The sequence below is a fragment of the Sminthopsis crassicaudata genome, chromosome 2, assembly GCF_048593235.1.
Source record: "Sminthopsis crassicaudata isolate SCR6 chromosome 2, ASM4859323v1, whole genome shotgun sequence".
Classification (NCBI taxonomy): domain Eukaryota; kingdom Metazoa; phylum Chordata; class Mammalia; order Dasyuromorphia; family Dasyuridae; genus Sminthopsis; species Sminthopsis crassicaudata.
The window spans coordinates 660,414,635-660,431,531 of record NC_133618.1 but is presented as its reverse complement, the minus strand read 5'-3'; the positions used below and the strand labels follow the sequence as shown (position 1 = coordinate 660,431,531).

Below are 16,897 nucleotides of genomic sequence, written 5' to 3'. Positions count from 1 at the left end.
ATGGAGGTGGCTAGATGGTGCCATAGGGCTAGAACACTGGGTTTGGAATCAGAAAGAAAGCCTTAGACATTACTTAGCAGTAAGACCCTAGATAAGTCACTGGATCTCATTTGCCTCAGTTTTCTCACCAACAAAATGACGGGAGAAGGAAACCCATCCAGTATCTCTGCCAAGAAAACCCTAACTGGGGTCACGAAAAGTTGGACACGAGTGAACATTTTTCTTTTTTAATGTAAACTCAGGTAACAACTTCTTAAATTAAGTTCAAACTGTTTCCCTTTTATTAAGGTCCAAGTAAATATTATACAGACTGGGACTCAATAAAGAAAAACATGTTCAAATATTTTATCATCAGCATCTCCAGGTAAATGTGTGTGTATAATCAAGTAGCATTACCAATCAATCCTTAGGAAGCTCATCTGAAAGAGAAAAAGGAAAGAATGAGTGAATGACATTTATGCCTCTGAGCTCCTGGCTCATCTTTTTAAATCATTTAATGTCATAACTGCAACTGTTCTAAGAAAAAAAAAAAAATTCTATACACACACCATATGATCATTAAGCTTTAAAACTGGAAGAGACATTAGAGAACATATAGTTCAAGCCCCTCATTTTAGAGATGACTAAATTGAGGTAAAGTAATAAATGACTTATCTAAGATCACAGAGCTAAGTGAATGGCAGAGACAGGATTTAAATCCAGGTTTGATTCTCATACCCTAGGATTTCCATAGTGCCATTCTGCCTGCCAATTCTAACCTTTGCTAGTTACCTTCATTTACAAAGATGTGACAAGGTTTTAGTTTTTGTTTGCTAAGAAAAAACAGTTTAAATTTTGGCTTATCCATTCATAACAGATTTCTTTTGATGGCAAGAACATGAAACAAAGAAACCAAATCATCAGCTTATGGCTCCATGGGATAGTGGATCTGAAAACTAATTTGATATTTTCTAGAGAACTTGTCTGCTGATTTCTTTATCTGAGAAATGAACGAATTAGATGCTTCTAAGGACTCTTTTAGAGCTACAATTAAGTCCATTTACAAATAATATAAAACATCTCTGCATAGTGAAAATCTCCCAACTTGAGTTGCCAATGGACACATATTTGTCAACCAACAATGATAAGTAGCACTATGTCAAAAGCATTTATAGGGCAAAGTGAATCAAGAATTAGACTTTGCAGATGGTAGATATTTGATGATTGCCAAATTAAAATTGCATTCTTCAAATGCTCAAATGTTAAGGCAATTCAACGTTTTGTACATACAGTATCAGCAATGGAGCTAGTTGTATTCATTTATGCCTGCATTACACATATTCATGTTTATAATAAACTTCAAAGCACCATATAAACATGAATTATTAATCATTAATGACAACCTAATGGGATTTACAAGTCAGATTATTGCTTATTTACCCACTTGAATAGTGCCTATCCACTGTTAATTGGCCCATTTCTATTAAGCTTACACAGCACAACCTAATTTCTATCCCTTAGCTCAGTGTAGAGCACTGGCTTAGAGTCAAGAAAAGTGGAGTTCAAATTTGACCTCAAACATTTAGTAGCTGGTATGACCCTGGCCACATCATTTAACCTTTGTTTGCCTCAATTTTCTTAACTGCAAAATGGAGATAATAATAGCATTCACACCTCCCAAGATTGTTGTGAGGAGCAAATGAGATAATTTATGAAGTGCTTAGTTAGTTAGCACAATGACCAACACACAGTAGGTAATAGTGCTGGCTCCCTTCCCTCAAATCCTCCTACTTATTACTATTAGAAAACAATTTAAAGTCTTGCTCTTTTAATCTTGGAAATAAGAGTTAAGTCTTGGTGAACACTTAAATATCTCGATGTTTAATAGTTATAGATCAGAATATTTGTCATAAAGCATATTCTAATGTATCTTTTTACAGAAGAGCACCAGAGTCTATAAATTCCCTCAAATAACCACCCTGTGAAGATGGGCGGATGGCAGTGTGAAACTGAGAGTTCTTTAGAGAAACATTAGTGAAATAACATTTGTGATAACAATTCTTACTCCATAAACTTACATAAACACTCTTCAATTGTCTTTAAGCCAATGAGAGAAATTATTATTAATATTAAGAGAAATTAATATTAATGATTTAGGGAGATTCAGATTTTTCCCTTTTCTTTTCATCTTCATTTTAAGACCTCAATCCAGAACCAACTTAGGTGGGGAAGCCACTGTGTTCTATTCAGGTTTGGGTGGGGATAAATTCTGTGAATAGATTCTAAGGCTGAAATTAATTTAAATAAATGATATAATCTCAGTTCAGGCCAAGCCTTTATTATAATATTCATTCTTTCATTAACTGGTAGGTAAATCAGAAGTGTTGCCAACAGTGGGAAAACCCCTCTTACAAAAGGGTATATAAACCTGAGTTGCTGCCATGATTGCAGTCTGTCTAAAAGAAATCATCCTTTTATTAAAATTATTCTAATTATAAGTTATTAAAAGTTATTAAAATTCTGGCATTATTAATAAAAGTATTAAATTACCAAGAAATTGTTGTTTTTTTAAACCTTTTAAAATGTCACACCTATGACCACAAAGTGTAAGTGTTGGATGATTGTTGTTGGGTTTCCTGAGGGGGGGTATAGGGAGAGGGTTGAGAGGAAGAATAGAAGGACCAGAAAACATTATCTCAACCTAGTTGTCAAAGCATACTCAATATTCTGTCCTTTAGTGGCCTCCTACTCAATGCTCATCTCCTTTTGCTTACTGAGGTGTAGAACTGTCCAGGTCATTTTTAGAATACACAATGGTGGTAGAAAACTACTTATTTTCAATGCTGCTCCTTACCCACAAGAGTTTATGCTTTGTCCAGGCCCAATTCCTCTGGAGTAGAGATTCCCAATTCATCTAAAGTTGGTCTAAGTTCCTGGATAATATATGGGTAGATTTCCTTATGAGGTCCTGCTTTGTCCTAGAAGCAAAAATTAAAAAAAAAAAAAAAAAAAAAAAAAAAAAAAATTTCATTTAATTTAATAGACATAGAACAGGTAACAAAACCAGCCTGACATTACATACAATATATCTAGAAAAGAGGTTCCTATACCCCTTAGGATCAATTTGGTCAGTGAGCAATTAGTTTCAATAAGGAAAACAAACAACTGCTGCAGAATTTAAAAATGCATCTTTTAAAGTAAAGTAAGCCTTATTATAGTCAAAGAATAATTTTACCAATTGGAATATGCTAATTAGATGCCAGGAAGGAAGGTAGTGATGACAGAAAACTGCAAAGGCAGTCAAATGTGCCCAACAGGCAACATTTATAATTGAATCAATAGAGGGAAAAATATTTTAATTTCCCTCTAATTCAACTCCATAATTCAATTAACTCTAGTGTTGAATGGACTGATAGCCAACAGAACCCATAATTATCCCTTTCATTTAAGATAAAGCAATTTAATTTTCTTTCCTTGTGTAGACTGTGAATTTTTCCCCCTCCTGGTTATGATAGCCCAACAGAGTCTTTTCTGGGAAAATTTGTGCTTTGAGGTCACTTGTTTCTTGGATGAGAGTTTTGGCAATGTCCTACTTTGCAATGAAACTTATCTTCCGCATACAGCAATCTTTTCTCAAGTTAAATAAATTCAGAAAAATTTAACCTGCTATTCTTTTGTCATTAGCAAATTCTAAGATATATTTATAATGATTTAAATACAATATAAACCACAGAATTCTCAGCCCATTGCTATTTCACTGACCTTTACAGCCTCTAGAATGCGAACTGCACTAGCAAAATCATCTAACCGTCTGCATGCCCTCAAAGCAGCATCAATGATTTTGGGTTCTGGAACCAGGTCATAGCCAACCAATGTATTCATTCCTATTAGATTAAAAGAAAGTGGAGAAGTAATGTAATACCAGACATGTTTGTGTAATATCCACACTTTCAAAGAATCATGGAACTAAAAAGAACCTCAGATATTACAGAGTTCATCCTTCTTATACAGATGAAAATTGAGGCTCTGAAATTGATTTACCCAAAGTCAGAGTTAGGACAAAGATTCGTCTCTCAATTAAGGTTTTAGTTTTGGTTTGAATTACTAGATTAAGGAATCCCATAAACTAGTTCAGCTAATTTACAGGATCATGATTATAGTTAGAACATAAAGATACAAATGTAAAGCTTGGCCCAACAGCCCAAGTGCTGTTTCACAGATAAATTCTAAAAAATATAATGCTATGTACTAACTTCACTTTTATATAATATGGCAAAGACAACTTTTTAAGTCTTTTCATGGAAAAACCAAACTCACTATTCTTTTCATTATACCTATTCTTATGTCACTCAAAAATGATTCTTCTGTATGAAGAAGGATGAAGTCATTATCCTTTTTTTTTTTTAAACATTAAAGGCTTTTAAAAAACAAACCCCAAAACATAGTCTCTATAATAACACAAAATACTAGAATCCACCTGAGATGTCTTACCCTGAAGGAAATCACATGCACAAGTGACATATGAAGCAATAAACTATTACTCTTCTTAACGAATGTTAAAATTAGGAAGAATCAAGTACTGACCAATTTACTTTAATAGTTATATATAACAGGGCAAACAATAACGAAAAAAAAAAAAAAAAAGACTTCTCGTTGACAAAAATTTAAAAACTGCCCCAGGAGCTTTTGAGTTGTTTCAGAAGTACAAATCTCTCCAAAGTAGATGTATGTGATATTTTATAATAGTAGTAGCAAACTCAAACAGAAATGGGAGTCATGAAACCATCCATGGACACCAACAGATGCACATTAACTTAGAAAACCAAATGTCATCATTATATTGTATTATTTAAAAATTTACTTTGTTAAATATTTCCCAATTGCTTTTTAATCTGGTTCTGGCTGCACTTGGAAGTGGAGTGGGCTGAATGTTCAACAAATCTGTTTTATGGGCTAAAGTTTAAGAGTTATGCTTAACTACTAATCATTTCCTTCTAGCTGTGCTGATGTCACAAGAACTAAATGAATTTTAGACCAGCAGTCTGCAAATATGAGACAGTTTAATTTCTCTCACCAAAATCAATTTATAGACATATCACATTTTATACCTTTTCGTAATTCCCAGGCATCAAGATCTGGTTTGTTGAAGTATGTCACCCAGCGAGCATCAAACTCCTCATCTGTCTCATGAGACCCATGGGAATAGCAGCGAACTGAATGGATAGCTATACAGATAAAGAACATATGTATATATTTAATGAAAACGTCTATGTCATCTGAAAAAAGAAAATAAATCTCTAACCATATTTTCAGTATTTGAATGGCTAAAAACCTCAGGAATTATTTCATGTGTACTATAAAGTTTCTAAGTAATGGATTTAAGTAATAAAGCACATCAATTAGGAAACATAAATATAACATTTTTTCCTTATTCTTTAAAAATATTTGGTTTCAATAAACAATCCCTAAACAAAAAGAATAAAAATATTTTTCCCCTTTCAATTATTTTAACACCTGAAAGACCATGAAGACAACGAACTAAACAGACATGAAAAGTAAGTATGATATTAATAGAAAGAATGCTAAGCTGAAGCCCAGGAAATACATAATAAGTTGCATTTCCTATTTTTAAGAAGCCCAAATTCAATAGTAAATGTCAGTTCCCTTGACTTGTGAAATGGAGCTGGAGTATTATAGTTATTTAAAATATTTTAAAACAGTGACCAATCATAAAATTATTAAAAACGGATTCTCAAACTATTTCATAAAATAGGCATTAATCAGTCACTAAGAGCCAAACTAAAAAAACAATAGTCTAGAGAAAAGAATGAAACACACCTTCTTCCTACACCAGTGTATTCCACATTGAGATGCAGTTATTGAACTATGTGTTTTTGATTAGCAGTTTTTTCCTTAGTTACACAGAATAATTTCATCTTAAGAGGGTTTAAAGGAATAGGATATTCCCCCAAAATGACTTGTATAAAAACAAAAGGCCATCAAAAAAAATTTAAATATGTATAATCAGAGCTGCTAGGTGGCGCAGTGGATAGAGCACCAGCCCTGAATTCAGGAGGACAAGTTCAAATCTGATCTTGGACACTTAACGCTTCCTGGGCAAGTCACTTAACCCCAGCCTGGGGGGGGGGGGGGGGGGCGGCGGAAATATGTAGAATCTAACTCTAAAAAGAAATGGTGAAGAAAAGAAAGTACATCAGAAAAGACAAGTAATAGAAACTAGCTGTTTAAGAGGCTAGATAATAGAACACTTTTAGATCAGCAATTCAGCTACTGAACAATCTCTTTACTCGATAATTGATAATTTCATTCATTGTTAATTACAACAAATTTAAATTGACCTAATGATGGAAATTTATTTTTGTTGCTTCTTCCAAGAGGAAAAAAATTTTTAATTCTTGAACTGAGTTATATTAATGGTTGAGAATGACATAGGCATTTAATATTAAAAGTTCAAAAAGAATGTGTCACCAGCCCACCAGGGCTGCCCCAACACTTAATACAAAACTTTGACCCCCAAACTTTAAGAACTATAGTTTTATTATAACTATTGACTATTTGGATTATCTTAACTCAATTTCACTATTTGTTTTAAGAGCAATCAACAATAAAGTGCCTACTATGTACCAAACAATGTACTAAGGTCTGGGAATATAAAGAGGCAAAAAACTCTCAAGGAACTTACAACAGAATGGGAGAGACAATGGGAAAAATTTTAGTAACAGATTTATTAATTTTATCAATCAGAATTAAGAGATAAGGGAAGGCTTCCTGTAGAAGATGCTATTTTAGTTAGGATTTAAAGGAAGTCAGGCTGGTCAGGAGTCAGAGCAGAAGAGGAAGAGTATTTTAGGCACAGTGAGAAAAAATGCCTCAAAGAGAGATAGGAATGTCTTGTTTGTAGAATAGCCAGGAGATTAGTTTCACCAAACCAAAGAATATGTGAAGGAGAATAAGGTGTTAAAAAAAAACTAGAAAGGTAGAAAGGGGTTAGTTCAGAGGTTCTTGGGGTTATGGCAAATGGTCTGAGGGGCGGAGACAGAGTGTGAGCTTTTATTTTTACTATAGTTCGGCCCTCCAACAGTGAACTGACCCCCTATTTAAAAAGTTTGAGGACCACTGGGTTAGTTTATGAAGTTCTGGATTTCAAAACTGTATTTTTTGTATTTGTTCTTCGAGCCAACAAGGAGCCACTGCAGTTTATTGAGTGGAGGGGTGATGCTTATTTGAGAGATGTTACAAAGGTGAAATTAACCGCCCTGGGATGGCTGAGAGGATAGTGTTGCTTTTTTAGTAATAGGGAAGATAGAATTTGAAGTAGAGTATAGCATGCAAGATAACATTTCTCTTTGAGATGTATCAAGGTTGGAGAGCAAGTAGATTTGAGAATCACCAGCATAGAGATGCCCATTAAGTCCTTAGAAGTGGATGAGCTCACCAAGAGAAGTGCTAAGAATAAAAAGGCCAGGACAAAGGTTAGAGGGTGTGCTCTGGAGCAAGATCTAGCAAAGGAGACAAAGAAAGTGTAGTCAGATAGACACATAAGTCATGATTTCAAATAATGGTATCTATTCTCAAGACAAGAGTTATTTATAACTCATCTACTATAAAAGCTAATTTCAATACTTCAAAGGAAAGATGTCAACTACATCTTCTTGGGCAGATTGCACTCCCATCTTCCTCCTTTATTGCCCTTTAGCTCCAAGAATCATTATGGGGAAATATATAATTTCAGCCTTCTTTCTTACTTTACTTCTACCTATAATTTGTGCAGAGCATCCTTAACACACGGTGAACATTTTTACAAAGTTTCTGCCTACTTTAAAACTTATCTTGAGACTGATAAACAGAAGCTCAACAAAAAGAAGTTCTCTCTATGGTTTCATCCATATATATATATATATATATGACTCTTTGAAAGCAGGACTGGGTTTTAGGGCTTACTAAAAGTAGGCAGCTGGGCAGTTGGTGTTGCAAGGAAAGCTGGCCCCTTCTCCACAGTGGTCTTTCCCCCATCTCATGGCTGTAGAGCATAAATTAGAAAGAGGTAATATGGTTATTGCTAAAGGCCTTAGGTTCAAAGCCACTCCCATCAGCCTGCAGGAAAATGGTGGCAGTGGTTTGACTTGCTTTGCACATTCCACCTCTTGTCTCTTCTTCAAAGTATCTTGCTGCTAGAGCTATGCTGGAAATATACTGTCTTTCAAGGATGAATATGCTACAGCCAGACACACTTTCTTAAAGCTAGGGGGGGAGGCAGAGAAGAGAAGGTACAATAGGAGTGTCTTTATGCTATTCTTAACTGTGTAACTATAAAGATGTCTTCTACAACAGAAAATAGTATAAAAACCGTATTATTGCTTTTTTTTTTTTTTTGCATTTTTATCAGTCTCCTGGATCTTCTTTTATAGTTGGTAATGTTATTTTGTTTTTTCCCTAATCATTTGGCATTGTCCTTACTTTGAAATAGTGTAGAAATGGATTCTACACAATGCTTTCAAAGTCACAACTACAAAGGTGTTTGAATGAACAATTAGAGAAATGTCCACAGAGCAGGTAAGATAGATTACCATGTGTTGCATTTTCTTTGTGGTTCTATCTTACTAAAAGCATTAAAAAACCCAAAAATTCAGTGTTTTGGCTAAACAATTATAGCATACCAATTTGCCCCAAATAAATCCTGACACAACATGCTTTTCCTTACAAAATAATTATCTCCATTATAATCTATAAAGATATTGCCTTAAATAGTTCCAATCAAGTTTGTTTTACAAACTATGCTTCCTAACTAAAACAATGAACCAAATATAAATATTTTATCATTCTTTGTGAATTTTTTCTTTTACTAACTTAAATTTATCAAGTGAAAATCTAGGCAGCATGATGTATTAAAAAAGCACTAAACACAAAGAGACTCAGATTAAGTCCCAACTCTCTCATGTATTAATTCTGTGATATAAGGCAAACACCATCTCATTGGGTCTCAGGTTCCTCATCTATAAATAGACATATTAGTGTCATTAGCCACTTCCATATAGGGTTGGGGTGAAACCCAGAAGGAGTGTGTGTACAAATATGTATATACACAATATATTCAAAATACATGCTATATTACACATATTATCCCATTTTGTAAATTGGAAAGGACTATGGGTAAGGGGATCATGACCAAAAGGTCATGAACTTTTTTTCCCCCAATAAGTTTACCAGTGCAAGTTAGCAAACTTATAAATTTGTCTAATATCATTTCAATGTTTGGTACAGAGCTGAGACTTTAACCCAGAGGTCCAGAAGGCAAAGTTATTTGCCTGTCATCACAGTTGATAAGTTGTAAAACTGAAATTCAAAATTAGACCCCTTGATTCCAAATCTAAGTTCTTTTCATGACTACACCAGGATAGGGACCAGACCTATAATTTTTCACCAGTCTAGGTAACTTCCTGAGAGAAAATTTCCTACCTTTTTCAAAATGAATCCACCACCCCAGGCCCCAGATGTGAGAGGAGTTGTTCTGCTAAACGAACTAAAAGTCGTTTAGGGAAAAGAGAAATTGAAAAGCAAAGAGTTAACAAAAACAATATGTCAACACATACAACAGAAGCAACACACAGAAAGTTTATAATATACTTAGCAGGTCAGCTTGAGAACTCCCAACACTTTTCCTAAGGTAACAGAAGCAATACAAGTAGATACCTGTGCTTTTCTCCCAGGGAGTTTCATCTTTACAATGTAACTTTCCATATTCTATCGTTTATTACGTTGACTGGGATAAACTGACAACATGCAAAAGACTTCTTTACAATCGTGATTTTTAAAGTGTTTAAAAACCATCCCTAGATACTACCACACAGCTACTCACATCAGCTTTTTAAAGGAAGTTCCATTATATTCATTTTAATATGTACCTAGAATGTATCTCAGACTATCTAAAAGTCAAATAAAATTATATGTAGGAAAAGATGCCAAAGCTATTCAAATGTAATGTAACATACAGCTCTAATAGTTAGGGATAGAATTTAGTACTTATACCATGTGGTATCTTGTCCTGAACCAAAATAATCAATAAATTTGTGTGTTTGAAAAAAAGTTATTCTTCAGGTATCCATTAAATTAACTGACCTTCAAGGCCCCTGTTGGTACTGAAACTGATCTGTTGTTATTTGAACAAGGCAATTTATAACTATTTCCTACTTGTAGACAGAAGAAACTGCAGAAATAAGCATACATTAAAAATCTACATCTTAAATTAATGAAAATATCTTTGTTATGAACAAAATGGATCTTTCATTACCTTTTTCCTTTAAAAATTATATATATATTCCCAACATTGGAGCCAAACTAGATAAAATACTGTTACATGAGTCCAGTTATGGTATAAAAAGTTATATGTACTCCCACATAGAAAAACATTTCAGTAGTTTTGTTCAATAAAAAATGGTTCTCCACAAATTTAGTAAAGGCTTTATAAAATGCAAAATTTCTGAGTTGGAAGTTATTCAAATTCTTAAATTTCTTCTATAATACTCTTGACTAGTGGCTTGTAATTATTTTAATTGTCCTTCCTAGTACTCCTATAGTTATTAAAATTAGAGAAATCATTAAGATAAGAAAATCTGGGCTTAGCTCTGGGTGTAAAGTGACCTGACCAAAGTCACTTTATGACAGATCCTCAGCTTGATCCAAATCCAAGGCGCTTACCATGTCACTCATATTAAGGCAAAAGCTAACATAGCATAGAACTTTAATGTACTGTCAGAAGCTCCTATTCTTCAAGGATTTTCAATGCAATAAAACCATCATGCCTCCACACTCACTTCTTTTCTCTTACTGTGCTCTTCTACCTAGAAAAATAAATGTACACAACTTTTCCTTCAATGCTAACTATGAAAAATTACTCAGTTTCACATAATGCTTTAAGTCTATAACCCCTTTCCTCTTAGTAGTGTCCCAAGGCCTATGGAATAGGCAATATAAGCATTGTTATTCCCATGTTATAGGTTTGGAAATAAAGTGACCTGCTCCAGGTCAGTCAATTAAATAATAAAGTCAGGACAGAAATTCTGAGATTCCCTTAGTGCCCCCCTCTTCCATTTTAATAGTGAATTTCTTTTAGGATACCTTCATCTTACAAATAGAATGAAGTTCACCATTAACAGGTTTTATAACTAGCCTGCTTAGAACATAGCACACCTAGGTATGACCCTCCCCCCCATCTCAGCAAAAACTCACAGCTGTGTTAGATATAAAGAACATTATTAAGTCACCTTCAAATCTCATAGGACAGACTATAAGGTCTTGTTAATACCTTTGACTGAAAGAACTTAACATATTAACAGAAGTTGTTACTTTATATTTCTCCTAACACCCCCAATACCAACCTCTCCTCATCCCCAACAAAAAGTAGAATACTGAGATCCCTTAAATTCTTTTCTGAGTTCTAATATGAATCATAAGTTTTACATTATCATTCTAGTTTCAGATTCTATGATCAAGTTATTTCCTACAGCTTCAAAATAATTTAAGTAAGCAACTTTGAGACCTCACTGTTTCAGCATCCTTGCTGTCAAACTATTCAGGGTTTCCAAGCCATATTTTGCCTGGGATTTGAAGATGTGAAATCTTGCCAGAGAGCATGACTTCCTCCAAGAAAGCTTACCTTGCTCCAGAGGATGCAAGACCATATGGATTTGTAGATCAAAGGAGACATTTTGTTGATGATTTTACATAATTTTACAGGGCTCACTCAAGATATAGTTTTACTCTCATCAGAACTATTTAAATTGCACATTTCTATTTTAAAGATTTATTTCCAATAGAAAAATCCTTTTTTTTTCATTCAATGTAAAATGTAAATGTTTTCAAAGTGGGTTCAGGAGGAAGATTTCCCCATAGCTTGGAATACAATATGCATTTATAAATGACTCTGGCAGGAGGAACTGATAGGAAGGAAAGGCCTGAAACTGAAATGGAATCATTAGAGAAATGATGAAATGGTATAAATACACAATTAATTTTCATAATAAAAATTAGGATCACTACATGGCTTTTCAAATCCTCTTTTCTGACACTAGTCTAAAATAATCCTTTCCAACTGGTATTATAAAAACCTTCCTCAAAATTTAAATGTATTCTAATAAGAGTGCTCTTTAAATATATCAATATGGAGTTTGCATAGAGGATCACAAAGCTGGACAAATAAGATACAGAAAAACCCTAAAATGATTGGAAAATCACTGAGCATATTATGTCAATTCACACACAACAAAAAATACAGGAGAATTTAAAGTTTCCAGACAGTGACAATACAAACTTTAATCCTTTAAAAACTACAGGTCCCCCCTCCCCCTGCAAAAAAAAACAAAACCAAAAACAGTTGTTACAGATGGAAGCATTTAAACTCAGAACCTTAAGTGCCTAATTTCATAATGTAACATTACCAAAGGGATTCTAGGATTAAAGTGCAGTGCCACAAAACCTTCCCAGGGTAATACAAGAGTAACATTATTGAAGATAATAAAACAAGAATTAGCAAAGCAATTAGTCGGGTTTCTCAACATAAACTGAAATTGTCCCAGGCACTGCAGAGCACAACTCTCTCAACTGCAAATTTTTTAGGATCACCTAAATGGCCTTTTCTTGGTCCCTCAAGACTCTTCGGGCCTGATGCACTTCCTCTGCCACTGTTCAGGTACCAACTGCTTTCTTACCTTGGTCTCAAGAATTGCTTTTCTTTTAGCTGCAGCTAAAGCAGCTGCATCATCTGTAAACCTTCTTTCCTGACCCCAAGGCTAGTGCCCTTCCCAGAGAGATTCACTTTGTTCCGAGGACAGTGCAAATCGCACCTCTGGGTGAACGCGGGCAAAGCACTTCACCGGTTTGCCCTCATTTCCTGAAGATGGGACAGGGAACCCCCTGCAGTGTCTTTGCCTAGAAACTGCCTCTCCCCCCTACCCCCAACCCGGACACTCAGCATTGTCCCTGCGTTCGGGAAGCCAGTGGTGACTTGACAAAACTCGCTGTGGTCGCTTTCTCTTTCCACATATGTGTACACACACACACACACACACACACACACACACACACACACACACACACACACACACACACACACACACACACACACACACACACACACACCCCCACACCCTATGTGCCTGTTTCCCCATTAGAACGACAATTCTTTGCAAGGAAGTGGTTGTATCGCACCCATACCCGCAGCCCCTCTCACAGAACCTCTGATAGGTCAAATACTAGTTAATCAACGCTGAGTGATTGGATACCGGGGCAGACAAAGCGGCTTCCTTGCCAGAGGTCTGGAACGCAGCCCTAGGGGACCCGAGTCCGCTCATCCACGCTGCTTCCTCCCTTAAGTTTTCATGAGCAAAGGGACCGGGACCACTCGGGGCATCTGCAAAGCTGGCCCTCGGGGTCTCCGGCCACTCAGCCCACGCCTCCGCCGTTTCCAGTAACGCGGTGCTCTTGCTAACATTTGCAATCACCAGGTGACGCGGGTCGTTTCGGACCGGAGCCTGAGCTATCCGCACCCCCTCCCGCAGCCCGGTAAACCCTCCCCGCTCCCCAAAATACTTTAAAAACAAGAGAACCACCACGGAAAGCAGCACTGCATCTCATGGCTATAAGTTAGAGAGAACAGCGACATCTTGCCCGAGTTTCCGGACCCCCGGTTCAGTGAGGATGTGAGGTTCAGTGAGAACTCCGACACCTCAGAACCAGCCCGGGTATCCCCAAGCGGGGAAGCCGCGGGGCTCCGGCCCGAGGTCGCCGAGGTCAGACCAAGGTGCCCCCGAGGACGCGCGATCCCTGGGCCCTCCCGCAGCGCCCGCCCCGCCCTGCCGGCGCCGAGACATTCAATGTCACCTTCGGCGCCCTGGAGCGCCTCCGGGCCGGGCCGGGCAGCCAGACCGTCCCGGCCCGCGCCCCTCGCGGGGAGCCCCTGACCCAGGAAGGGCGGGCGGAGAGCGCGGGCCGAGGGCCCGGAGTCGTTCTTGGATGGGCCTGGACGCCGCTAGGCCGCGGCTCGGGTCACCGCAAGGACGCGGGGCCGCGCGGGCCGGCTCCTTACCGGCAGCGGCGGGAGAAGAGGACGACAGGGAAGAAGGGGCTGCAGCTCCCGGCTTCGGCAGCAGGACCCGCACTGAAGCGGAACAGCGGCGGAGAGCGGCGGCCAGCATGGTGACAGCGGGCGAAGGCGACGGACCGACCGAGCCACTGACTGCCGACTGCTCAGGACCTAGGCTGAGGAGCGCGAGAGGGCGCGCGGCGCATGCGCGCGGGGGAGGCTGGCACCGAGCGCGCCCAGGGGGAACCGACGGGGCGGGCGGGCGGGCGTGGGCGCGAGCCAGTCCCTGCGACGCGCGTGCGCGCGCGCTCTGGAGGCAGGTGTCTGCGGACGCCACGAGGCCGCCAAGAAGGGGTGGGTAGAGGGAGGAGGCGGGGCTACGGCGGCGCCTGGAGGACAAACCACATTCTGTTTGGTTGGACCTCGTGACTGGCCGCAGCCATCTTGCAACGAGGGCGGCCAGAGGGCGAGCGGGAGGAGGGGACGGAAAGAGGAGACGGAAGGCGTTTCCCCCAAAGGAAGAGAAAAGGCCGCGAGGCCACCAGGAGGCGCCCTCGCTCCAACCTCGGGAGCTAAGGCCTGTATCCGGGCCACCGGGAGCTATCTCCAGGTTCTCTCTAGCATGGCATACTCTATGGCAGTTTCTTGACTTGCTCAGTCTGTGTTAAGAACTCTCTTTAATCCCCCCTCCCCCCAGCCGGGTGAGTTGAGCATGAGGCCACGCCCCCTGACTTAGTTCCGTCCAGGCTGCGCCCCCACGTGGTTGGATTGTTACACTCTCGGATGCCAATTAGTCTATGAGGCTATGGAGTCTCCCCTAAAGTCTACCTTGGGAAGCCGGCGGTGTCTCCCTTTAGAGATGATTGTGTGACCTTGATCAGATCCCCTCCCTTCTCTGGTCCTCAGTTTTCCCATCTGTAAAAACAAAGGCCAAGAAAGCTAGTCAGATTTAATTCAGTGAGTAAAGCGTCCTGTGTGCCAAGCAGAAATGCCAGGATGTGCGGTTAGAGAAGCGCGCCTGATGTTCTTGGGGAGTGCGCCTGGTCTGGGACGGAGCTCCCGGCCGCCCACACTGCAGCCGGACTCTACGGTCAGCGCGGCGCAGGGAGGTGTGGGAACCTTCTGGCCAGTGCTCCTTCCCAAATGAACCTGAAAAGTTAAACTGGCAAAAGAAGTTTATTAGAACCGAGAATTCCGCGTTTGCAGGCTGACTTTCTTAGTGGCGGGGAGCAAGGTCACGTGAGGGAAACGAGAGAGGGAGTAATGCTGAAAAGAGAATGTCTTCTCAGCGGGCAGAGCGCAGTTTATAATTAAAACTGTGGCTAGGGGGGGAGGGAGGTAGTTTGAGTTGGAATCAGAGAGATTTTCGGAATGAATGAGTGTCCATGGAGTAATCTCGAACTCCATAGAGTTGGATAGAAATAGGAGTGGTCCTGGACTCAATCCCATCCAAATATGAGAGAGAGAGAGAGGGAGGGAGGGAGGAGAAGGAGGAGGAGGGAAGGACAAGGGGAGGGGTAGGGGAGAGAAAGAGAGATCCTTTTTAAGAGCAAAGGACTGCAATCAAAACCCATCCATGCTAAGGACTGGCATACAAAATCAACCCAGAGCAGGTCTCTGCAAAGAGCAAACTTCCTACTGGAAGGGTGAAACTGATCAGGAGATCACAGTACAGGAAGTGAAATTTAGGATGCCCAGGGGTGTTGTTACATCTTTTTCCTTAACCCATCTGCAACCATCTCTTTCTGCCAGTGGGGATAAAAAGCTAGCAATGACAACGTCCCTCATCTCTTTTTTCCCCAATAAACCACACTCTCCTGCCTTCCTCTGTCTAGACTCTCTTCTTTCTGACCCCTAAATGTACATAAGGCTTCTCCCCTTATTTTGTCCATTCCTTTGTCAATTTTTCTGTTCCCATGGTTTCAGCTGACGGGAGGTTGGTATAGGGCACTGGATGAGAATTCAGAAAATCTAGGTTCAAATATTGACACTGCCAGATATGTGTTACCTCTTTAGTCCTCAGTTTTCCAGAAATAGCCATTGAACCTACTTCACAGAATTATTGTAAGCCTTAAATGAGATATTGTAGACAAAGTGCTTTGTAGCCCTTAGAGAACTGCTATAAATGTTGGCCGTTATTATCTATGCAACTGAGTAGCAAATCTAAACTCCCAGACAAATACCTCCCAAGCTCCCCTAGTGAGTTTTTTTAAAGTTTTCTGATGCTTTTGCTGTCAGTTACAAGCCCAACATGCCAGTCAATTATATTTCTCAACTTCAAATAACATTTATTAAACACATACTATATGTAAGGTTTGCTATATTAGTGAGTGGGATTTCAAGATAGCGCCTAGTCTTTTGCCTCCAAAGAACTTGCAGTCTAGGAAGGAAATATGATAAATACGGATAATTAGAATACAATTGGTTATATTCTAATGATTCTAATGGTTGGTAAGTTAATAGAAAGGTCCAAAGACAGAGGCATGAAAGATTCAGATGGAGAAAAAGCAATTATAATGGGGTGACTCAAGGAAAGCTTCATGAAGAAAAAGGTGCCCAAAGCACCGTTTGCTATAATTGTTGTTCTGATCTGTGCTTACATTGGTGTTGGGAAATCCCCAGCCTGAAATTCCTTTCCTTGATGCAGATCAACAATCTCTTTGTAATTTATAATCTTAGTGCATTGGCTGGGGCTCTGAGGTGAAATGATTTGCTTTTGGTCAAATAGCCTGTATGTATCAGAGGCTGGATCTGAATCCCAAGTCTTTCTGATTTTAAATATATATATATCAGATCCCTTTATTCTGGTAGCAGCAGATT

The 16,897-nt window shown here is 38.9% G+C and overlaps 1 protein-coding gene across 1 annotated transcript; it reads right to left on the bottom strand.

The window, feature by feature from the left end:
• Positions 1-258: 258 nt before the first annotated feature.
• COX5A (cytochrome c oxidase subunit 5A) lies at positions 259-14,397 on the bottom strand. The gene is made up of 5 exons (XM_074296972.1): positions 14,081-14,397; positions 5,088-5,204; positions 3,742-3,863; positions 2,834-2,957; positions 259-419 (listed from the first exon to the last, which is right to left on the bottom strand). The coding sequence occupies exons 1-4, from the start codon at positions 14,187-14,189 to the stop codon at positions 2,844-2,846; spliced, it is 462 nt and encodes a 153-aa protein (XP_074153073.1). The 5' UTR covers positions 14,190-14,397; the 3' UTR covers positions 259-419; positions 2,834-2,843.
• Between the last annotated feature and the right edge of the window lie 2,500 nt (positions 14,398-16,897).